We start from the raw sequence: 26,358 nt of genomic DNA on the forward strand, positions 1-26,358 counted from the left end.
CCACAAGTAGCCGAGAGGTAAAGTCGCGGAACACTGGTACTTTGATCGGGTCCTATTCCAGGCGAAGGACATTTTCGTGGTTTTCCTTGTATGTAACGTAGATTCAATACATGTTTCTCTTAGAAAGTCCTCCACAAAAGGCATCTATGTCCGTAGGCAGATAGCTCTCACGTGCTTTGTCATAATCAAATATATCAAACGAAGCCAATCAGTTGTTTGGTATTCTATTACCAGTATTTTACGCTTTAGAATTCAGCCACTGGTCTATCAGTAAGCGCCTTGTCTTAGTATTGTAAAAGTATAATTGTCTGAATATGAAAAATTTTTGTTCAGTTCAGTAAGTAATTCTTAGAGATTTGTTCTGCGAAACATATGGTGTTTTTCTAGCTTTGGGTCGGCATGTATAAAACTATTTAATCATCCAATAAATGTAAAGTTATGTAAGCTCTAAAACAATTACACTTAAAAGCAGCCCAATGTCTAGATACTTTTTCACCTGAGGCAAAGAGGTAAATACATGCCCCTAGATACAGCTGAATTAACTATAGTTGTACTTTCATTAGTGGTTAATGTTCTTAAATCAAAATATTCATTTCACAATTTGTTTAACCCTAGACTTACATTTTCAGAAAAATTTTACAAGTAATGATTTGCAGTTTTAAATTATGGTGGTGACGGGTTTTCTGGCGCACAACCTTAAGGGTTATAATGCGCCGTATAAATTTTTAAAAAAATCGAAAAGTATCTGTATGACTTTCTTTGGAAGCATAAACTAATTCAAGATTCAAGTTGAAACTCAGCGACTTATGGCTATGTTCAGTAAGACGACAGAGAACGTAAGAAGTGTGTAAAAGACCTTTTTATTGAAACTCAGTAACTTAACAGAAGACACTTCTTGTACTCACAAAAACAGCCAACATTTATAGCGTAACTCAAAACTAATGAATTCAAATTTAAACTAAGTCGTAAGTTAGCCAAAGGCTACACAGAATGAATAATGCGTAACTTGGCTCAAACCTAAAAACGGCGTGACAAGCTCTGATGGCAAGAATAATGCAACGCCGCAGACAGACAGCTGTCGCTGAGATTCAACTAGTAACGTGGCCATCAGCAGACGGAACATGCTCTGATTCAACCATCTAAAAATCTTCCTTTAAACACTAGCTCTTTATACCGCATTTGAATACGCGAGAGCTAAAATTTGCATTCTGGCAAGAAAACGAAAAAGAAGAAAGAGTGTAAAATTATTAACATAAAATAACTGGTTAAATAAAAATAAATAAATCCTCAAAAATCTTTTTAAAAACCGAAAAATAACTCTGAAATAGTATAAACAGTAACGTAAAAAATACTATTCTAATTTTGAAATAATTTCTGTATTTTTTCCCTTAATCGCCATTTTTTTTTTTTTTTTTTTTTTTTTTTCAAAATTTTCTTGATTGTTTAATTTTTTTATTTAGAAAGAATAGCCAAGTTCTAAATACCTTTCCATCAAATGAAGACCTTACGTAATATTTTAATTCTGCCAGATATCGTGACAGCATCAAGTTATTCTTAATGCAACTTCCCCAGTATAAGTTATATGTTCCAGTAAATTTAAGAAAGTGAATAATTTTAAAAGATTTAAACTTGAAGCAACTTCCTCTCAGTGTCCAGAAATAACTAATTATCTAAAATTAGACACTTCTGATGAAATTTTTGTGGAATTTATACTTTATTTGGATACTAAGTGTTACAAAAGTTATAACCGCTTCTTTTAACTTACTCAAATACGATATAATGAATACTCAAATACGACTCGTATAATGAAATAAAGTTTTCAGTTAGAAAATGAAGATAGAAAGATATCTTGCTTACGTTTTCACATCTTCATTTTGTTTGATTAAAACAGGTACCGCTGCTTTCATTTCTGCAAACAAAAAATATGTTCTGAAAAATTAACTGTGGTATTATTAGCTGGGTTTTAACTCGTATCTTGTAAAATTCCTATGTTAAACTAACCAGTTATTATGATTTTAATCTTTCTCACCAGAATGCAAATTAACTCGTAGCGTACTTGAGCTGAGGGCTTTTGGATCTTGAGAGAGCTCAAGTGACTTAAGACCCGATCTTGCCCGTAAGTTACGACTTTATAAGGTTATCATCCGCCTGATCTTTACTTACAGGTCACCAGTCTGGGAAGCGCGAAAGAAAATGAACTGAAAATTGCGAGTCTACAAAACAAACTGTTTCGTATTATCACTAGTGGCCTTTACTTTATACAAAATGAAAATCTGCACCATGATTTGAAAATTGACACGATAATGAAATACCTAAACAAGCTTAATGCCAAATTCGACAAAATAGCAGCCAATACTATTGCTTCGCTGCACTCCTAAATTATAAAATCTTAGTGGACGATTTTTCATGCTTCTTTCTGCATATTTTTTACGACAAGAGACCTGACATGCGGTTTCATAGCTCACCTACTCATCGCCGAACTGTCTCTTAGGTTCCATGATATAAATTCTTAAATATTGGATATTTCCTTTCTGTTGTGTTGCGTGGATTGGACACCGTCACCTGGAAGTTGATGCTACTCTCACAGTTGAAAAACACTCATCTTCCCCGCCACTCACCTGAATTTTCTCCTGGTGCTATAGATGGCACCAGACGTGTGACGTAGCTAGCTGCTACAGAAGCAAAGCGCCTCTTCTCTTCTTCTCACCATCCAAGACCTCCTACGACGGACACATTTCATGTTCACTGCGAAAACAAAATCTAATGTGTACACCACATGACTTCCTTGTACGGAATATTAAATTATACGCATTTTTTCTTGCATTTCATTTCAACTTATTAGATTGAATTAAACCTATTTCGCCGACACCGCATAAACCACAATAGAATAAATGCATTCTTTAAAATTCACTTTGTTTACCATAGCGACACTCTGGCGCTAGGTTCACTTAACAGTATTATATTTCGTTCGTATTATAACTCAGAATGCACAAAATTTATATCATTTAAAGAATTATCTAATCGTTGCCACATGTTCTATTCAAATACTATAATAAAGCTAGAACGATGTATAAAAGAAATTAAGCAAACAAAACAAAAAAGAAACAGTTTTTCACAGACGATTGAGTATTTCTCATTCAATTAATTCAGTTTTCACTTCGCGACAAGGCAAAAATACATAAAAACTCAAAATATCTGTATTAAAAATTACGAAGTCAATCTTAAAGGCTTATTTCCTCGAAAAAATTCCAGAAAAGATTAAGCATGATTTAAATAATAAATGAAGGCGTTATCTTTGTTGTTGCGAAGCTAAGTTTCTCTATATTGGCAACAAATCCGCTATCCTGCTGTTTCAAATGTAAACAAGAGCAAAGGGCCGCCATCAAAAACATTATTAGGCTTAGCGGCACTTAAACAATTATAAAATTGTTGATAATTCTAAAAGTATTGCATACAGATTTACTAAAGACATAAAAACCTTAACCGGAAGATAAGAACAACATAATTCAATCATTTTTAAAGCAAAAAATGTACAATTTACAAACATATAAGAGTAAAGAAACTGAGATCACTGAGCCGGGTAACAGAGTGGATATATATAAATATATTTATATACGTTTGGTGCGGCCGATTGCAACCAAAATACGAGGTGCACATCTACATGTTATAGCAGTCCTATATACAAAATCTCAACGTTCTGAGGCTACTCGTTTTTGAGTTATGCGAGATACGTACGTATGTAAGTACGTGCGTACGTACATACGTTCGTACAGACGCCACGAAAAATTCTCTTCAGAATTCATTTTAAAGCAGTTTTATAATTTTTTTGGAGGAAAAGAGTATTTTATTCTGTCCTTACGTACATATATCACGGAAGTACATCGTTAAATTACATTTGAAAGAGGTCAAAATGGGATATTTTCGTTGAAATATGCTGCCTGAAACTTTTCGCGATTACAATACTTCCTTTTTACTTCGTACAAGGAAGTAAAAAGGGACAGTTCTATATCTCCCGTTCTACCGGGCCGACTGACGAAATTCAAATTGTGTTTTTCATGTATCGAAAGCGGGACTTAGGATATATATTAGATTTATATATATAGCATTGTTCTAATATAGGTATTTGAACACAAAATCGGACTTTTTCTCAATTGGCATGCTGATTTGTTTCCATATTTCGATTCCACGACTCCAATTATGCCTAAATATTGAATTTTGTAAAATTTGGAGCGAAATTTATGCAGAAACTCAAAATTTTAGGAAAATTTTTCTCAGTTTGCGCCAAGAAATAATTAACTTGGCGAACTTCTTAATTTACAGCAACTTATTTTCCTTTCCTTTTTTTCATTGCAGACAAGCGGAAAATAAAAAGTCATCTTTCATACTTTGAAATAATTTTAACAAAGTGCGTAAATGGTGTTATTATCGCTTATAACAAACATGCCAAATTTCAAAACGCGCCAAAAAGTAAATTCATGTATATCTTAGAAAATTTTGAATAAAAAATTCTAATTTTTTGCAGATGTACCTAGAAATACATCTACTTTAAGATGATGATAAAAATTTTACAGGTTATAATTCAAAATGTTTTTCGAAAAATTTATAAAAATTACTTATAAAATATAGAAATTTTAAATGTAAATCACAAAAAAAAAAAAAAAAAAAAAAAATGGACGAATTTTATTTGGAATGAACCTAAATTTCGAAATGTGAAAGGAGGAATAAAATAAGTTTAGTAAAAAAAAGATATTAAGAAAATATACCGAATTCAATTAACATTGAGGAGCTAAAATTTTGAGAGCTAATTTTTTAATAACTCCTCGTGCGATTTTTACAAAACTTGGCAATTTGGCATAATTTGAGTCCTAGAATCGAAAAAAAAAAAATAATAATAATAATAAATGGCATGTCATTTCAGAAAAAGTCAGATTTTATGTCAAAATAACTATATTAAAACAATGCTATGTATACAGTGAAATACGTTTAACGCGAAAACGCTTAAGACGAAATATCGGTTAACACGAAATAACAACGGCCCGACAAACAACTATGTATTTTCATGCATTTTTTCCCCTTTTAACACGAAACGAAAATCGTTTAACACGAAAAGATTTCCCTTCTGCGAATGAACAAAATACGGAAAACACCAGCCACGCAGGCGAGATTTAAGAGGGGTGTGGAATGAAAGATATATAGTTTCATATGTGCCGTAGAATGGAAGATAACTTGGCTTTAAAATACCCTGGGAATAGCCTGTGACACGAGTCAGTTTTGTTTATCTAAGTTACTTCAACTCTCCACCCCTACAAACGCCACACAAAAACAAAGATCTCATCTCTCATCAGTTGGTTTTGGAATTCGGTGATCGGTATATAGCAGTGTGTGTAAAAATCAGTGAGTTTGTTTCGCGCCATAAGAAATCGAGAAAGAGGATATTGAAACTGAACCGGCACTTAATGAAATGTTTGAGAAAGTTTCTGTATTATTGGGCTGTTCTACTGTATCATCGGAAGAATTCGTTGCACTAGATGATGATAATGTGTGTACAGCTGCAATTACGGCAGACAAAGACATTTTGTACTTTGTTCAAAGCTCAAAAAATATCATTGATGCAGATTCCAAATGAAATGAATGATGCTGCTTCTGTTCCCCCGTCATCCGAAATGAGGAACATCATGAAAAGTATGCGTAGTTATTTAGATGCACGTTCCAATGGTGAAATGAATAACAAAAGGGATGACATCGAACAATTTGTTGACAATTTGATGCTAAAAAAAAGGGGGAAAAAATCAGATTTTCCAAAAACTCAATAAATGTTTTGTTTTTCAAAAATCTTGACAATTTTGCATTAAATTAAGTTTTTGTAGATGGTTTTGTTTTATTGATTTTTATTAAATACATGCATATATATATATATATATATATATATATATATATATATATAATGTAATCTTAATTTTGTTGAATTTTACAATATCCTTTAACATGAAATTCTTTTAACACGAAAAAATATTTCAGTCCCGTCAGTTTCGTGTTAAAGAATTCTCACTGTAAATCTAATGCATATCCTAAGTCGCGCTTTCGAGACATGAAAAACGCAATTTGAGTTTCGTCAATCCGACCAGTAGAACGGAAAACATGGAGCTGGTCCCATATTTTTTTCCGCAATGTACCATTCATTCCAAGGTTCCGTTAGGAACTCTGTAATTGCTTTGAGAAGTACTGCTTAGGCAGTATAGCCCAGAATAACAGTATCGCGTATCGCAGTTTCTTGAAAGAAACATGGCTATGACAGCACGAGTTTCGAGTACTTCAGTACTTGAGAGTCATACACGTGATTCTACTTTTTTTTTTTTTTTTTTTAAATTTCTACCTGCGTATTTGCAGTAATTGCTCGTAAAAGGCGGGAACGTGAAGCTTTGGCTCAGAAACCTTGAATATTGAGTGAGTATGTTCGTTTGCTTTTTTTTCGCGATGCAACGACGCTAGCTGAAAGAGCATTTAAGATCTATTGACTCTTGCTTGTCATGGCTGACGGTATGAAAAAGAATTTGAATGTCTAGCTTAGGACTATGGATAAAGAATTAACGCTCGAAAAAGAAATCGCTGTTTTAAATCACCTAATTAATGAGAAAAATAATGGAGTTCCTGCAGAGGAACAAGAACGAATGCTTCGCTCATTAAGAATGCAACTTAATGATTATTACAACTCTGTATTATTGAATCCTAACACTGAATGAATTAGGCGTAAAGTCGAAAGCATAACAGTTTCACAAACTAAAACTAACACTGATTCAGACAATTCAGATTGGCTTCAGGCCCCTCGCAAACGATTAAGAAAAAGGAATAATTCATCAGAAGATGAATTCCCTCCCCCTTAAAACAAGCACTAAATTCGATTCCCTCTCAAACAAGGAACACTTAGATGAAAATAACATGGAGGAAACTGATTCTGCTTCTAAAAATAAGTCTCCCTTCCAACAACCGAAAAAATACGCAAGGAAAATTCCCCCTTTAGTAATCACCCAACCTAACATTAATTGGAAGGATCTGACAAAAGAGATAAAAGAAAATTTTAAAATAGACAAGGTTGAAGGAAAGGTTGAGGGCAAAAACCTCAAAATTAAAGTATTTGATGTCAACGATTATCGAAAACTACAAGATGAGCTTCAAAGGGAAGCAATTCTGTTTCATACTTTTCTTCTAAGCTCGGACAAGTGTCTAAGAATAATTATAAAAGGCTTATAATCTGTTTTCACGGCCGATGAAGTAAAGGAAGATATAGAGCCTCAAAATATTTCTATATTGCTCTGCAAACAAATACAAAGAATGCATGATGGCATTTTGATAAATCTATCCACCTTTTACACAGACGCTCCGAGTACAGACGCAGGAAAAGGTATAGGGAAACTATGCAAAATTTTAGATATATGTGTGCGAATTGTATCTTATAAGAGCAAGGTCGGATCCCACGCAGTGCTTCAACTGTTAGAGATACGGCGACACTCAGAGAGCTTGCCACAACCCCCTGCGTTGTGTTAGATGCTTGGATTCTCATAAAACTGTAGAGTGTCTCATTAAAAATGGTAAAAACCATAGCTGCTACTTGTATACTCTGCAAAGGGCTTCATCCGGAATGCAGCGTTGATTGTTCGAAGATAACAGAAAATGAAGAGGCACCTATCCGCAAGACTTCTGTCGGCTTCTCGGAGCTAATCAAAAATAATTCAACTAAGCTAACAGCCAATCATACGCCACTGCTGCCGCGGCACCTCCTAAAAATTCAAGTAACTCTCGTACGAAAACTAATTCAAATATAAATGGGAAAGAAACCCCCGAAGATTATAATTTTGAAAAATTTACTGGAAATTTTAACTGTAAACATCCTTCTTGGCGCTCCAGAAGAACAAATCAGAATGGAATTAACTTATATAACTACAGCTGATTTAACGATATCAGAATTCATGCTCCTACGGAGCCTACCCACTATTTTAGCAACCCATCCTTTAATCCTGATATTTTGGATATACTTATTACTTCTAAAATTAAGCTTTATCTCAGTGTTGATAATGCACTCAATTCAGATCATCTTCCCATTAGATATACGCTCCAGGAACTTGGCCATGAATTACCACCTTTACATAGCAAAATTAACTGTCAACCACATTCTCGATAACAATATTTCTATGAATAATAATGTCAAAGGTTGCAATGAAACTGAAACTGCAATAGAAGTACTTAACAACAATATTTTATCGGTCATTAACAACTCTAGATCTCTGGTTTTCGTACATAAATTTACGTTACCTGTTCATATCAAAAATAAAATTACAGAGAAGGCAAAATCCTAATGACAAACTTCGCCTGAATCAAGCATCCAGGCAGCTCAAAAAACTAAAGGCGGATTATAAAGATTCTAGCTGGCAAGATTTTATTAGTAACCTTTCGCACATCCACCACTTCATATGGAAAGTTGCAACGGCCTTGAAGAAAAATAATTCGGAAATTAGTCCTACTAAAAACAACAATATAATAATTAACAAACCTTTAGATATTGCTAATAAATTTTCCGATACGTATGAAAAGCAGTTTGCCGTCAATTAGTTCTACAACCCAAACGATTCGCTCATCTGTAGTCATGTGCCGACTTTCTCTCCGCCCATCAAGATAAAAGAAACCATCTTACCTCTCCTAATGAAATTAAATCTTTATTTACTGAATTAAATTCTAGAAAAACAGCAGGTTTCTACACCATCTTTAATAAAGCACTCATGGAACGTTCCAGAAGAGGAATTGTTTAAATCACAAATATCTTTAATTCCTGCTTAAGATTAAATCTATTTCCACGCAACTGGAAACACGCCATTATTTTTGTACTGAAGAAGCCTGAGAAGAATGGTTTTGAAACTTCAGATTACTGTCCAATCAGCTTACAATCAGCTTTAAGAAACTTATTTGAACGTCTCATCATCAACAGACCTTCATAGAAGATCATAACATTATTAGAGATCATCAGTCTGGATTCAGACATGGGTTCTCCACTATACAGCAAGTAACCTCTATAGTAGAACATATCGCGGAAAGTTTTAACAAAAAGGAGACTGTCGTGGGAATCTTCATCGACATAGGAAAAGCCTTTGACAGAGTTTGGCATCCAGGCCCTCTCATTAAATTAATGAGTTATAATTTTCCACCAAAAGTCATACTTCTCATTGCCAGTTATCTTCAGTCATGCACCTTCCAAGTTAAAATTAAGGATTCCTTAACTGATATCAAAAACATCACCACAGGAGTAGCACAAGGTAGTATTTTAGCACCTGTGCTCTTCAATATGTATATCAACGATATCCCGAATTATCTTAAAGAAGCCTGCCCTCATCGCATGCTATGCCGATAACACGGTGATTTTAAGCAAATCCTTGAATCCTGATAAAGCTATCTCCAAACTTCAAGCAGTCCTCGATAACATTTACCCATGGTTTGAAACCTGGAAGATCAAAATTAACGCTGAAAAATCTACTGTTGTTTATTTTCAGAAACACCCCACCAGAAAGCCTCTTAAAATATGAGGCTTAATAATATTGAAATATCACATGGCACCTCAGTCAAATATCTGGGTGTTCACTTAGACAGAAAATTAACATTCCAAAATCATATTAATTATATCTGCGAAAAAGCAATCAAAGCTTTCGGAAGTGTTTATGCATTAATTGGCAGGCACTCATCTCTTAGCATCTCAACTAAAAGAGTTTTATATTTATAGGCCATAAAACCTATCTTACTTTATGCTTCTCCCGCCTGGACGGCTACCGCTCGAACGAACAAATTAAAAATACATAGAATCCAAAATAAAGCCTTAAGAATCATAGCCAACTCTCCCTGGTTCGTAAGAAACTCCACTTTACATAATAATCTAAAGATTAAACCAACGGACTCAGAAACGCATAACTTCTTCCTCAAATGTGACAAACACAGCAAGGAAATTATTAGCAAATTAGGCAGTTATGACTACGTCATAGAGCAAAAACATAAAAGACTTCGCACTATCCATCACTATTCAAAATGGTAGAGCATTTATATATTATTTAATTATTACTTTTTTCTCCATATTTAGCCAAGTTTTTATTTTTCCTACCTAACTGGCCAATGGACTTCGTACCTGATGTAGCAGGTTTTGGACTATATTTAAAAACCCTAGTCGCCCTTTAAAAGGGGAATTATATAAGGTATTTCTCCCGCCTTCTTAACGTGCCTTCGTGGTGTGGTGGTCTGCACGCTGGGCGCGAATCCAGAGGTCCGCGGTTCGATTTTCGGCGAAGGCGTTGCTTATTTCTCATGAATCCTGCTTCTAAAAAAGTAACCTAATGTCTCTAGAAGTTAAATATTTGTTTCAACTACCTTTTTCAGCTGTTTTGCTCTCCGTATGTATATTAGTTTCATTTATGACATTTAAAATTTCATTCTCAACAAAATTTTATTGCAGAATATGTTAATTAGTGAATCGGTTTTTGCGAGACTGTAGACGGTTGCAACTCTAAATAATTTAAATGCTTTTCTCTAAATAAAATAATTATTTTATATATTAAAAAGCCATTTTAATCTAATTACATACAGCTATATAACTTGAAAAACAATTTCAAATAAATTTTAAAACTTTCACAGTCCTTTCACACCTTTCAGTTTCAAATAGTTCTGCAACTAAATATTTATAGCTCTTAAAATATTTAGAAAGATTATTTATGTGAAAAATGGTATGAAAATGTAATCTTTTAAAAACGCCTTTGCTTACTAAGGAAGTCGGAACACAATAAATAACGTTTTAAAGATGATTTTGCGAGCTTAAGTATTTTGAAGTCATTCGTACCACTCCATGGTATACTAATTGCCTGTCTCTAGTTTCCTTCTCTGTAATACTTTTCGTCAGTAATTTACAAACTATTCAGTAACGCGGCCTTAATTTATAAAATGTCCAACAGGAAACGAGCGGTAAAATTACTGAACACTGGCAGTTCGATGCAGGTTCGAATGCCGAGAACTTGCTGACTACATGACAGCTTATCAGCCAGTTTTCCTTTAAAAATCCTCTACAAAGGCATCCCTTAAGCAGATAAGCCTTCCTTGCCATTCATTTTATGATCTTAATCATAGTTTATAAAACAACGCACATGTAAGTTCCTCTGAAATGAAGAAGGAGAGAATGAGAATCTCACATTAACGTAATGTAGTAATAAATTAACTATAACCAGATAAATATACAATTATTTATTACTAATAACAAAAATTAGATTTACATAAAGTTTTCATAATTAAATTCATAAGTGCGTTGTAGTAACCCATAATTTAGGAGTAATTGCTCTTAATTTCATTGGTAAAGAAATGCGGAAACTAAATCTCATTTAGATAAGTTCCTTTTTGTATAATGTGTAAACAACCTTTCGTCAAATAATTTCTCAGATTCTCACAATATTTTATATTATGATAAATTAGAATTAAAGAAAAATTTAAAGAAATGGAGCGAAACTTCCAATGTAAGTGACTGGATATGTTTTACTTAGTTTATAAGTAAACTGGAATTCCCTTGCGAAAAACTGTTTCATAGAAGAGCAGTAACAGGTGCTTACGAGAATCAAGTCTATTAGAAGCTCCTGGAAGTTGCTGTTATTTTTGATTGAATTCGTAGAATGGTGTTTGATAGTTTTTCGCAATCGTATCAACAAAGGATATATTATAACTGCCCAGTTCACTCAAAAGAATTTAGGAAAAAGTGTAAATTTACTTAATAGTTGTAAAATTTTAGCTATTAATGCAAGGAATGCTCAGTGAACAATTTTTTTTTACAGATAGAACCAATTTAAACCGTTTCCTCGTAGATTGCTTCGAAACTTCTGAAATGGGGAACATTTCACAAGTTTACTTCTATGAGACTACTGGAAACGACAGCAAATGAAATAAATATTTTTATATCGGTCTACTTCTTAATATAGAATTTCTTAACCAATGTCTACCATAAATTAATTTGGGTGTCCACGTTGCCTTTTGCTTGAAATGATATTTATATTTGTTTGCTTGGGTGTCAGGCTCTCATGTTCGTTCTGAAAAATATTGGATAATTTTTAAATATACATATATTTAACTTTTAATTCTCTTACAAACATTTGCATGTAAAAGTGTGTCATCTTTAATAAAATCTACCTGGATTTCTAAGACAATATTTTAAGACACTCAGTAAAATACAATTCCTAATCGTTTACGTAGAGTTATAAACAAACTCCTCGGTCCAGTTACGTACAATATGCTGCATATTTTATCTACCAGTTTGAGATGGCAGCCTTGCCAGAATGCACGTGCTTATGTGCGGCATAGCTACATCCATGTGTAACTAGAGTCAGGCAATTAGTATACCATGGACTAGTGGCAGATACACTTGCGGTCTGCTGCTGTGGAAGCTTTCAATCAAATACGCTCTATAACAGAAGCTCAGTTTATGATAGACTATGACAGACGCTCTGCCAGTATTGAGACTAAACTATGAAGATCGCCAGAACTACGGGCAAGACAACTGATGGATACATATTGGTTCTAACAAAATGATTTGAAGGCAAACACAAGTACGGCTGTACTTCAAAAGGCATTTCTGAGACTTCTGATCTCTCGCTTTAGCTATTCAGCATGGCCGTTATGCTTTTCAGATTTGACAGGTGCGGTCTACTTCCAGTGTTACCTGAAAGAGAGAATCTTTGCATATCATCTGTGGATAACTGATGACCGTCCATCAATTATGCAGTCATTTTAAGTTGTAAATGCTCAATCTACAGTTACTTTTGAAGCTTTTAACCTTTTTATTGGTTTTCCTATTAGGTACTTGCAAATCCTTTACCTTTGTATTGGTTTCCTTATTAGGTACTTGCAAATCCTTTGTATTGATACACCTTTGTATTGGCTTTCTTATTAGGTATTCGTAAAACCTTGCCAGACATTTAAATTTATTCATTTAATTAACAATAAATAAACATGCATTCCCAAATCTTCCAGTGTTTGAGCCAGAACTTAAGAGAACTTCTTACAATTAATTGTTTCAAAAAGCTGCCTTGATTTTTTTCTAAACTACTTCCTTTGGACATTATAGGTAAAGAAAAATCATTCCACAATAAATTCACTTCGAAAGGAAAACCGATAATTGTGTTGCTGTAGCTTATTCAGTATTAACTAATTTGCGCAAGATAAGAAAGGATGTAGAACTTGGGAAAGATTAACCAAAAACTTCCGCAAACGGGATGCTGAATGTCCCTTAAAGTACTTTTCTTTGCTTTCACTGATAAATTTACAGAAAATATGGATGCGGCTTCAGAGAAGCAAGATCATCGTTTCCGATAGAATATGCTGAACTCTGAGCATCCTTATCAAATCTTTCGTTATAAAAACAATCAAAGTTTAACGGGGAATTCATTTAGGGTTAGTATGTGAAAGTGGGTTGCAGTAAAGATGAAATGCTCAAAGAATTCCTAAAAAACCTTTTTCCTTCATTTTTCCAAAATATCGTTAATGGTACAATTTTTGCAATATTTATATTAGCTTTATTCAGTTCATGTTAGACGCTATTATTATGCATTTTTATTTGTTGAAAGATTCTGTTTATTGTGCTTTAAAAGCAAATATTCACTAAACGTATTCACTAAAATTTTAGTCTAGTGAACACTTGGTCTTAAAGATATTCTCTAAAAGTTGTGTGATTTCTTTTTTAAACAAGATAAATGTTTAAATAGCATTGCCCTCATCACAAAAGATAGGTTTTTTTATAGGAATACCCATCATTTCTTCTAGTTTTTAGACTCAAACAGAGAAGTACTTTAATTACTTAGCATACTTAGCAATATCATAACGCATAGAAAACCTAAATGGTTCTGCTAAAAAACAAGTGTTGACTATGGTATTACAAAGAAATTAAAATCGTATTTTTACTGCTGTTTTGCAAAATCTTGTCATGAGCTTGTCTTGGAGGCTCATTGCATGCGCACAGCTTCATAGAAAAAATGTAGCACTATACAAATTTCAGGGTGTGATTTGGAACTAAAAAAAGCTATGCAATTTTTTTTCAGTTTCTGTTATATAATGTCAATAAGTACCGCCAAATTCAAAAAAGAACTTTAAAATTGTATAATTAAGAGAATTCAAAATATTAGTAATGATAGCAGAAACTAAAACAGGGTTGAACTTCACAGACATTTTGTCAATGTGACAAAAAAAAAAAAAAAAAAAAAAAAACTTAACCTGTAATTATCTAAACCATAACATTCAGTTGAATCTCCGAAACACAGGTTGTTCTATCACGGAGTGAAAATCGAAACAGAAGATTTTTCACTTCATCTGCTTTGCTGAGGCAGGTCGTGGCCTTCGAGATAACATGGCCTGGTTAGCTACGAGTGACGTCACGAAAGGCGTCCGATCCTTCCGTGACTTTCTTTGCTTCAGATTTGAATACGAGCGTTTCGTTCGATGTTTAGAGTGTTTTGTTTTTAATAATGCATAATAATTAAATTTCCAGAGACTTGACTGGAAAACGTATATAAAAGGTCGTATATTCATTTGCAGTTAAGATTAATAACTTAATAAATATTATTTTTTAAGAAATATTAACGAAATTTTCTATGCCATGTTTTAGGTTATCTTGTGCATTTTTTTTACACTGTATTGTAATAATTTGTTAGGATACACTCAAAAAAGAAAGTTTTGGAATAAGTAAATAAAAAGGCTGTTATTTATGAACATAAAAATGTCTTTACAGTTTGAGAAGGAGAGGAATGAAAGGAATGAAAAGATTTAGAAATATAAATAATTCACTAACAAAAGTAAATATAATTTAGCAAATTAAAAGACATAAAAAATTATTTTTCCTTAAAACTATAAATATTTCAGAGCTTCCAAACATTATGCAAATGCATTTTTAATTCATTTAAATTACTATCTAGTAAAATGAATAGCAGTTCAAAAGCCACAGAAAAAATTTAAATCCCCAATTTTTAAATTAAATAAATTACAATTTTGCTGCACCATTACAGAAAACGAATAATTTTCGTATATTTATATGTTATCTATAGCAATAATTATAATAATATTTACATTATTACTTATATGTAGATGCATAATAAATAATATATTTACAAATAAAAGCCATCCATATAATGTTTCGCGAAAGCGTAAAATCAATAAATTTGCCAACGAAAACCGCAAAACAACTATACATAGAACAAACCATCATTTCTGTCTAATTAGCAAATACTGTGCAAGCTGTACTAGTATACTGAAGCAATAATTAATCGCAATTGATAATTTATTTTGAAAAATTATGAAGTATTATCAAATAATAAGGAAACAGCAAAAGGATTAATAAATTTAAATGTAAAAGATACATTATTGAAAATATATTTGAACTGCATCATACACTATTTTTAAAAAATAAAACAATGTCATTTACATACTCATATCGTTTCACCACGTATTCTTGACTTTTTTAAGTTTTCTTTCATCGATTTTTGTATGCATATTATTTTGAAGAACTTTAGTATAATTGTTTAAACAAATATTTGAAATGGTGCTCATTATTTTTTTTTAATCTGCTAGAAAAGGGAATTCCACACATTAAACAAGTTTCATGAACATCAAACATGTTAATGTTTTGTACATATATCTCGGTAAGTTTGACCAGTAAAGAATGCTGTTCAACTTCTTTACTGGTTCTTCTTTACTTTTAACTGGAACAACTTCATGTCCTAGATAAACTGCTATATCCATATGAAGTGATACAAAGATACTTTTCTCAATTTTAGGATGTGGATGAAAACTGAGCAATAAAATATAAATACCAGCAGCAGATTTGTGTAAAATAATATTTGAAGTATCTGAAATATTTAACTTATTCGGTAACATAGAAGAAAAATCCTCAAATGATGCTATTTTGTCCTTTCTCAAAAATTCATTAAAAATATGCTTCTCCATCTTAGTTCTTTTTTCCTCCCTGCTCATCCTCTGAGGGGTTGGACTTTCAGATAAGTATTTTGGACAACCAGAAAAACTGCATGGGTAAGCATCGTTATTTAATTTAGGATGCCCTCTGCACATCTGAATAAAAGTACCTTCGTTTGTTGGTAAATAATCATAGCGAATAATATCATCTTTTCGAAAATGTTTTTCACACACAACGCTGCGATCACTTGGAATAAAAATTTTCCTTGGAATTTTTTTGATCCATAAATCCCGTTTTACCGTATCTTTTTGAAATTTGAATACTTATTCATTGGTGAAATCGTAATTGGATTTGCATGCTGGAACGCAACATCGTGCAGGTATGATGAAGACAGCTCTACATAGATGTCGATCGTTATTCTTGTTAACAAATAAGTTAACTAGTAATCTCAATTTAAGAACGAAAATATCCTTAACAACATTACTTAAATTTAGCAATAAAAAAGACACGAATAATAAAAAAATACAGCACGCAATCAACGTAATAAGAAGTCTTCGCTTGCAGTGTCCACACAATGCAGTGCGAAGGGTGAAAGTTCAGACGCCTTACGTGACGTCAAATCACGTGATTCTGCAGCTGACCAGGCCATCTAATCTCGAAGGCCACGGGCAGGTACAGGTTGAAGCAAGATCGCCGGGCCTTGTTAACCGTTAAGCTCTGTCCGAATTCTGATGGAGGACAACACTTGGTTTGCTTCTCCGAGAGTTTGCCACCTCTCTTACCTTATCACCAATCAATCGCAAGGACTCTTGGCTCTCTGTGTTTTGAGTGCCTCCTTGCAGCACAGACACTATGCGCTTACAAATACCAAAGCCTTCTCCGGGATTTAAAGCCAGTTCTATTTGTATTTTTTGTCAGCGTCACTAACCACTATACAGTCTAAGCGGTACTTTGGTTAAACATCGAAATATAAATACATTTTAACTTCTTATTCTGTTATCTAAGACATTTCATACGAAAATATTATTCTTTGAAGTAAAGCATGAATGGAAGCACGAAGCAGCCCAAAATTTAACACAAAAATACAAAATTTTACAAAACGATTTCTTTTTCAGAAATGTTCCGTTACAACGAAGTTCATTGATATATTGAAGTTCACAGAAAAATAAAGACGGGAAATTCCGTCGATGCAAGGTTTGAGGACAAAAGTTGCTGGGAAAAAGAACAGATAATTTCCAATAAATTGCCTAAATATCGTCGTGCAGTTCCAGCTTCGTGCAGACGGATATTGTTGCTGATGAATATCGATTACACTTTCTCATAAATAATATAACACTCTCATGCAAAATATTTAATACCCCTGTTTCTCTACACCACCACTTACCAACAACATTTCGCCTACCGTTCCATTGGAAGCTCTTAGCTGCAACTGCAAACTAAATCCAAGGAAATCCCCCGTCCTACCAACAAGATGCTAAGAAATCTATTTAAAAAGTATCGTCGAACTAGCTAAAATTACAGGCATCTTTCCCCGATTCGAATAGGAAATCAACAGGTTGCCATATTTCATCACTAATGTAATGTATGCAGTTTTAAACAATCACGTTCAAAATGAAATCTGGCAGGCTGTTAAGGCTGTCTTGCTGCGTGTAAATTTTGGTTAATTTGAGGACTCCTCCTTTTAATTATACAAATTTATTCAAGCATATAGAAAGTCAAACCTCTCATGGCTAACTATTATTTTTAATAGAACAACAAAAGAGATTGCCATACATAGAAAAGAAACTTATGTGTTTGAACGTCATGCACGTGTAAACAAGCAACCGTGGAAGCAACATCAATCCCACCTTTTGATTGAATCGCACTACAATCAAAACTTCTATTCAGCATCAGTATAAATTATATAGCTATAAATAATACATAATTTATATATTATTATAATATAATAATATATAAATAATACATAATTTATATATTATTATAATATAATAATATATGAATTATATGTTATTTACTTTTATAGTAATATATAAATTATATATTATTTACTTTTATAATAATATATAAATTATATTTTATTATAAAAGTCCATAGCTACATATTTGTCATTTACTTTTATCGACTACCAAGATTATTAACTATACAATTATAAAGTATTTGCTCTATTTTGTAGGGAAAATTATTCATTCACAGTTTAGAGTCAGAAATCAACTATAATTTCTTTAACATTATTTCTTAACATTGCCAGGTCTTCGAGAATATTTTGAAGGAACTGCAAACAAAACTCATGACCAATACTCACTTCACAGATATAGCTCTACCCAGTGGCCGTATGGATTAAACCGTTGAACAGTGGTTTTGCAACCCGGTTTCGAATCGTGGATGGCTCCATGGATTTTTTTCATGGTTTTCCTCATGTAAATGCGAGCCAATTTCCCTTAAAAAGGCTTTCATGAAGTCCTTCTTAGGCAGATAGTGTTTAGCTGGTGTTCAGTTAATGTTCAGTTAAGCAAACAAACTTCAAAAATGCAGAAAATGCTTTCGGTCTTATGTGGCTGGATGCTCTGATCTACCAACGCTCCTGAGCTTTTCGGGGATTGTCACAAGCATTATTTAACCGAAAACTATTTTAAACCTAAAAGACAGAAACTTTATCATTTAAGTTAGAAACACACATAACACGCCATGCTATTTTAGCTGTTGTGATATAGGACACGTTATTTGTCCTATTTTATTTAATAGTCATGTGACCGACATACTGTATTCAACCTACGTAGACTACATCTGCACAGTATGCTGATAACATTTCGATTCTGTAGCACCATGCATATTTCAATCCAGTTATCACTACATTACAGATCTACGTCCACTCTTGACTCTTGATTGAAATGAGGAACTGCTACAAGTGTCGTCCCTCACTTCTAAGCAGTGTTGTTATTATGTGTTGCTTTAGACTCATCCTTTCCCTTCCCCGAATGAGGTGTCGAATCTTTTGCTTGTTTGCTCAGAATTTCGTTTTCTGTACCTGTTGGTATTTCAGAATAATATTTCGTAAAGGTGCAATTAGCACTTGTTCTCTTTGGAATTCATTTTGCGTATTCTTTTCAATCACACCTAGTTCCATCCGGGCCTGCGTATGTAATCTTATCATGCGCAGCTTGTAAATCCTACAAAATATAAACTTCGGAATGAGATCTAATCAATTTTAACGCTTCGAAGGAAGCTGATATTGTTTCTCTACGAAACGTTTGAGCCCTGGAAAGACAGAAAATCGCCACTTCACTTTCAAAAAATATTTTTGCAAGTTTCGTTTGTAATAGATTCAGTGAAATTTTTAAACATCTAAGACTTGAATAAGTAAATATCTTCTTCATTAAATAAATGCGAAAGTCTCCATTCGACGCTAATACATGATGGAATGATATCATAGCAAGTCCGTTTTAGTCTGTGGCATTGCTCGCATAATCGTTTAAAATGAGCATTAACCGCTCATTTTAAACATATAATTTTATATTTTGTTTCTTAATTTTCTATGCATTAAATTCTTAACTTGTAGATATATCGTAACTTTTTGCCTGAAAACTGTTTCAGCTGTTAAACTGGAATCTTAAGCATAGAGATCAGATAGCAAATTTTCCATATGTATTCGCTATCATCTTAGAGGGAATTTAATATTATTTTTCTTTAAATAAAATTGGGTTTATTGGATTACAACAAATCCCATAGTGGGTTGTCCACCTAAGAGAAGGAAGGATTTCGGGGAGTGTTTTCTAAGGGCAAGTGGCCTGTATTCGGGTTACCCATGCAACCAGTCTTTTTGCCGGTATATGAAACCTGATTGAGTTACCAGTATTCAGCGATCCTATCCACTCGGCCACTGATTATTCCACTCTCTTTGTTTAGAATTTCTCTCTAGGATGTTTTGTTTGTCGACAGAATCCAGAAAAGGATCAAACGGATCATGTTTCTATCATTTGTCATATTCCTTCCAAATCTGAACACTCTCGTGTTATTTCTTGAACATCATTTAAATTTAATAATATATAAATAATTCTAAGTTTATTAACTTTAAATCTCAAACATTTTTAAGTATACATAATTTAATTAAAGAATTTTTCAAATAAAACAGTGCCTTCTTACTTCTTCTTTTTGAATAACATTATAAATAGTGCGAAAGTTAATAGAAAAACTGCGCACAGGTTATACTGTATGCTGCATTGTACATATACATACTTTGCCCTTTTGTTTATTTTTCCTCTCTCTAGAATGACCACCTCTACCATTTTCGCCCTAATACCTGTTATAAATCTTTACTTTTCTAGTACATTTATTGTCAGATCTACACTATAAACACTATAACAATAAATAGCATGAGGGAATTCGATACATTAATTCATAATTCACTTTGAGTGAAGTAGGCCATGGAATTAAACAAATCAAACCAGTTATAACTACACTACTGGAATCCCTTTGTTACGGCACAATCTCCTAATACCCGCCCCGACTAAAAATAGTAAATTTAAATTTAGATAAGTATTTTGATTGAATATTGCCTTTTGATTTCATCAATAGGAAACCAAATAATTATTATACTAATTGCCTGTAAGGAATCAAAAAGCATTTTATTTTTTATCAATGTCATCTATCAAACATACGCTATTAACATGATTTTACTTAAAATTCCACGTCATCGTAGGTGAATTTTCCCATGCCTCGCTCTTTTAAAACGCCTTTTTTCTATATATGGCCCTACATCAGATTGCTGGCGTTATACAAAGTACGATACAAAGTTGTACACATAGAGAACAGCAATGGCGAAGTCAAATTAATAAACAATTAAAATCTCTCAGAAGTGATTTGTACCATATTAATTTCTTTTTTTAATATCAACACAAAAAGTTCGACGACTAGGAATCGACTGAATTTTGTGCTCACCTTTATGATTTTCACAGAATTCAAAATTCCCCAAAATTTAGAGATAAAATCAAATTTTTCACATATTTCATATAAAATATTCTCATTAAAATGAATTCTATATCTATTCAGCGTTTTAATTACTAACCACAAAAGATAAACTAGAAACTTAATTTTAAAAATAAATGAAGTTCCATACCAGATAGTGCTAGAATAATGATTTCAAATTAATTGTCACTACAAAGCACTCCATTTCATTTATACGGTTTATATTTTCTTTAAAATTAATTGTGAAGAATTTTTATTTCATTATATTCTCTGAAACCGAGCTAATTATGATCTGTTACATTATATAATATAGTTATTAGTTTTAATTAAAACCTCAACAGCCAAATCGCAGTGAGTGCTAATACACTCATGGCCACCGTAAGTGCAACACCCTGAAGGAAGCATGTAAATAACATGAAATTTACAACATGCATTAGTGGAGGTGAGATATGCAAATGATTAGAATTTCAGCGCAGACGCACATCACGCGCTAAAGCGCTATTTAAGGCTTGGAGTTTTCGACGATTTCAAGTTCGGCAAATGTGTTTTTCTTGTGGTTTTTCAAAAAAAAAAAAAAAAAAAAATATCAATTATGCTTCGTAGTAAACAGCGATCATCGTTTGATCAAGTATCCGAGTTCGACAGAGGAAAGATAGTGGCCTACCGAGAGTGTGGATTATCTTTCAGGGAAATCGGTAGTCGTGTTGGACGAAACCAAACAACTATAATGCGGATATGTGACCGTTGGATGCAGGAGGGTCCACCTCAGTGCACCACTTCACGTGATGACAGGAACATTGTGCGCATGGCAGTGACGGATCGCTCAGTCACATCACGAACCATAGCACAGTACATTCAGTCTGTAATGCATTATCCAGTGTCTGCGCGTACCATTCGACGCCGTTTACAGCAGAGTAGTCTGCCCGCAAGACGTTCATTGCTTCGTCTACCCTTGACGCAGAACCACAGACGTCTCCGCCGCCAATCATGCAATGACAGAAGGATATGGACGGCAGAATGAAATGAGAATGAAATGAACTTGTCTTTAATGACGAGTCACGTTTCTGTCTGCAACACCACGATGGTCGGATTCGAGTCTGGAGACACTGTGGAGAGAGGATGCTGAACAGCTGCGTTATGCAACGCCACACTGGTCCTGCACTGGGTATTATGGTATGGGGCGGTATTGAATATCACTCTTGCACTCCTCTAGTAAGCATTGCCGGTACTTTAAACAGCCAGCGCTACATCTCTGAGGTGTTGGAGCCAGTTGTCCTTCCTTACCTTCAGGGCTTGCCCACAGCCATATTTCAACAGGATAATGCGCGACCACATGTGGCACGCATTGTCCAAGGGTTCTTCGTCAATCGCCACATTGAATTGCTTCCCTAGCCGGTTCGCTCTCCGGATCTTTCGCCGATAGAAAACATGTGGTCCATAGTTGCTGAAAGATTGACCCAGATTACATCCCAAGCTGCCACACCAGATCAACTTTGGCAACGTGTGGAAGCTGCTTGGTCTGCTGTACCCCAAGAACACATCCAAAGTCATTTTAAATCAATGCCGAGGCGTGTGGCAGCGGTGATCTCCAACAATGGCGCCTAATTTGGCTACTGATTCTGGAAGGAACCACACTTCACAGAAGTCTATAAATTTAATCATTTGATACTTGGTCAACATGTTATCTACTAAATAAATTTTGTTGTGATATGTCATGTCTTTCTTGGTGTTGCAATTTGGGTGGCCAGCAGTGTACATTGCGCATTTATTAATCAGCAATGTATAACATATTTATTAATAATTACAAATTTATAAAAAAGGGGCCACAAGAACTTATATTTTCTAATTTAATCAGATCTAAAATATTGTTTTTTCTTACAACTATTATTCCGGTTTTGTTGTAAGAAAATTGTCAATTATAAATTTGAGCGTTGGCCAGTAAAATTAGAACCGAAATGTTATTCGTACAGAGTGAATGACCATCCACTAACTCACAATTTTTAGATGAGATTTTTAATATAATAAATGCATTTATGTAAGTTAAAAAATAAAATTACATAAAACGTCATCTCACTTCCAAGCTAAACCTCATTTTAAAAATCGATTTGACATAATAATATATTTCTGATCGTAGATTAATATTTTATCTGATTGTTAATGAGAAATCATGAACGTAGACATTATTTATCAATCACGGTGAAATGAAAAAAATATTAATGAATGAGATTTAAATAAAGCTTGTATATAAAGGGAGCAAATAAGTAAACATATGCCAATTATTTGCTTTTAATAACGATTTTCGACAACTTTGAATCCGTTTAATAGTCTCCTATCTAATCAGTGGCTGAATACTTAATTACCGACAGCTGACTAGAAAACTTTTTGTTTTAGAAACTTAAGAACAAGATAAATACTGACTGACTACATATTTCAAATGAAAGAGGTTTAAAAATTATATATTAAAAAAAAAACTACGCTGTGTTTCCTTACCCCTGAAGAATTTGACATTAGCTTTGACGTCATTTTCTAGACGACCCACAGAAGTCGTAATTTCGTAGTTTTTTACGTAAAAATCCAGTTTCCTGTAATTTTTCCTTTCCGGTCCACGGCTCCAAGATTTATCTTGCGACATGAATGGACATCCAGATGATGAAAGGAATGTTCTTTTGCCTTCATCGCATTCCATAGCCCTACACACCAGTGGAGGTTAGTTTTCTCCTTCGGTTTCCATTTTCTACTTCAAACACAGTGAGCACTGCATTGTGGGAAGTTTCTTCGCACAATTCTTTGTACTTCTGTCTCACATTTAAGTCAATATGCGAGGACGGAAATTCTACGAAAGTAGAAAACTGACAGATGATATTTGTTTTCAATTTCTTTGCGGTGATTCCACTACAATGACCCAACTTCTGTGCTTTCTTACCAGCTGCGTCATAAACAGCTGATAGAGCTTTATGACCTACAACAGGCGTGTGCAGCTTTGACAGGACTACTGGCCGATTAGAAATTATAATTATTACGCGGTCGAAGTACTTTTGGATTTATTCATACGAAACTATAAAAAATGAACACATCTTAATTAATTTAATCTATCTAAATGGAAACAAATGCCGTAGCTAGGGCCGGCAGATCAGGTGAGCAGTTTTCATTTCAATTTAATCTCTGTATTACTTCAGACAATAATATAATATTTCTTATTTTTTCATTATTACATAATACCATAATTAGGAAACACCAAAATATTAATTATTAAAATTAAACTGATTCTAAATTATTAAAAAATGTACTATTTAAAAATAATGCTGAAGTTAAATTTTTACATATAATAAAGTATTACAAACTATTGTACAATATTATTAAGAAACATTATATGAAAATATCAGCATAAATATACAATTTTAAACTAAAATTTTGATATATACATAAATAATAAAGTTTAATTTCATAATAAAGTTTCACAGAAGGCACATTTGCATTTGACCTAAAACTCCATTTCCACACTCCATTTCGAACCTAAAATTTGACATATACAACAACTCATACAAAATGAACATTTGCATTTGACATTTGTATATGATTTAGAAATTGAATTTTGAAAAATATAATACATAATTAAGTTTACAATTTGCAAAGCCCAATATAGTCAATCCTTATACTATATATAACATTATACACTTCACAATATATTATTAATGTTATATAATATTACATTGGGTAAATAACACTATGATAGTAATAAAATACATTTGCTATGTTGCTTTTACAACTACTAAGTTGTGTATTTTACAGTACATATTACAAATACAGGTCATAACAATTCAGTTTATACCTTGTTTACATTTTAATGGAATGACAATTAATAATAATATCACTGAAGTGAAGAAATTAATTAAGAGAATTATAGATAAGCATATTTAAATGAGATCCTTGAATAATGAGTACGTATCAAAATATTATCTTTATCTATTGTCCTCAATAGTCACTGAGAAAGAGTTTAAGTCTGTACAAATATGAAATAATTTAAAAAGCTTATTCCTATCAATAATGTTGGAAACAATCTTATTTGTCCAATGAGGTAAAAATTGATCTTCTGGCTCAATAAGATGATAATTATTTGTCAGTATGCAATGAAATGCGTACTGGTCTGGGGTTCCAGTTATCCCGCAAGCACAGTTATCATTGTCTTTTAATACAAATCTATGGAGATAGGATGGATAAGGACCATGTCCAGACAAAATGGTGGTAATTGCAGATGCTCCCGTTATTAGGCGATTAGTCACTTTTGGTATGAATTTAAAAGTCCTTCGACCAGTAGAGGAAGAAAACCAGCGCTCTTACCAGATAATCATTAGATCGTTCATAGTACATCATTTAAGGTACGAGTGAGGAAGAGGAAATTCTGAGAGATCAACTCCCATGGCTGCAGCTTTTGCTTACATAGAATCAGCCAACTCATTCCCCACTGTACCTACATGGGCTGGTGTCCATGAGACAATAGGACGAAGCAGAATAGGAAAACTCAGTAATAATTTCTGGATCTTATAAACCATGGGATTCTTGTTTTATTGTTCTTTAAGGCTATTAGACTGGAAAAAGAGTCTGAGATTATATGTGTTTAGTATTGCATATGTTGAGATATGTTAACAGCTTTCTTTATTGCTAGCAATTCTGCCTGATAAATAGAATTATTTACGTTTAGTCTTCGTCTCCATGTGTGTAAAAGCAAATTATCCCCAAAGACACACAATCCACTTCCTGTACCAGAGTCCACATGGGAGTCATCCGTGTAAATTTGTATTGGACAATTATTTGTATGAACATTATTGAGGTGGATATTGTAATCAAGGTCATTATTTGCTGGGTGACAGAGATAGTTATGGTCTTTGTGTTCAAAATCCGAAAAATGATAGGTCTTGCCCCACAAGACTGTTGATGAATGTAGTCGTAAAACACAGGCTATTGTTGCTTCTCTTCCATAACAAGACCTATTGGAGGTAATCCTGTTAAAACGTGGAAGTCGCCCTATAATCTCTACTTATTTGTAGGAGGAATGACCTTTGTAGTGATAGTAGCAGTCTTCTTTCATGAGTAGTAATGGAAGAGGCCCATATGCTTGAACAGTATCCTATTATTTTCTCAACTACTGTGGTGTACCAATTTTTCAAAATTTTGGAAGAAACTCCCCACGTGCTTGCTGCTGTTCTCTTCATGTTTTGGTTCAAGAGATATTGACTCTATTTTTGATGTATTTAAGGTGAGGGATCCAAGAGAGGCGGAAGTTGATTAATAGTCCTAGATACCCTAACCTAAATAAAGGTACCCATTTTGATTGCAGTCACTCGGCTAATTCCAAGTTATGCCCGACTTAAAAAGGGAACTGCAGCAACTATTGAGGAACCTCAATCAGAATTAAGTTCTACTTCTCTTCATAGTTT

The 26,358-nt window shown here is 33.4% G+C and overlaps 1 protein-coding gene across 4 annotated transcripts in view; it reads right to left on the reverse strand.

The window, feature by feature from the left end:
* Positions 1 to 23,675, reverse strand: part of LOC118188598 (proton-coupled zinc antiporter SLC30A2-like) — a 96,357-nt gene extending 72,682 nt beyond the window's left edge. For 3 of the 4 annotated variants that reach the window (XM_035359075.2, XM_035359074.2, XM_085807254.1), the window contains exon 1: positions 23,414 to 23,675. In XM_035359075.2, the coding sequence (XP_035214966.1) occupies positions 23,414 to 23,609 (196 nt within the window). In that variant the 5' untranslated portion in view covers positions 23,610 to 23,675. The remainder of the gene's footprint in view (positions 1 to 23,413) is intronic. The other variant, XM_035359076.2, reaches the window with a different exon arrangement.
* Between the last annotated feature and the right edge of the window lie 2,683 nt (positions 23,676 to 26,358).

This window comes from Stegodyphus dumicola, chromosome X1 (genome assembly GCF_044657685.1).
Source record: "Stegodyphus dumicola isolate Sdum_Otavi_A_Nest chromosome X1, ASM4465768v1".
NCBI classification, from domain to species: domain Eukaryota; kingdom Metazoa; phylum Arthropoda; class Arachnida; order Araneae; family Eresidae; genus Stegodyphus; species Stegodyphus dumicola.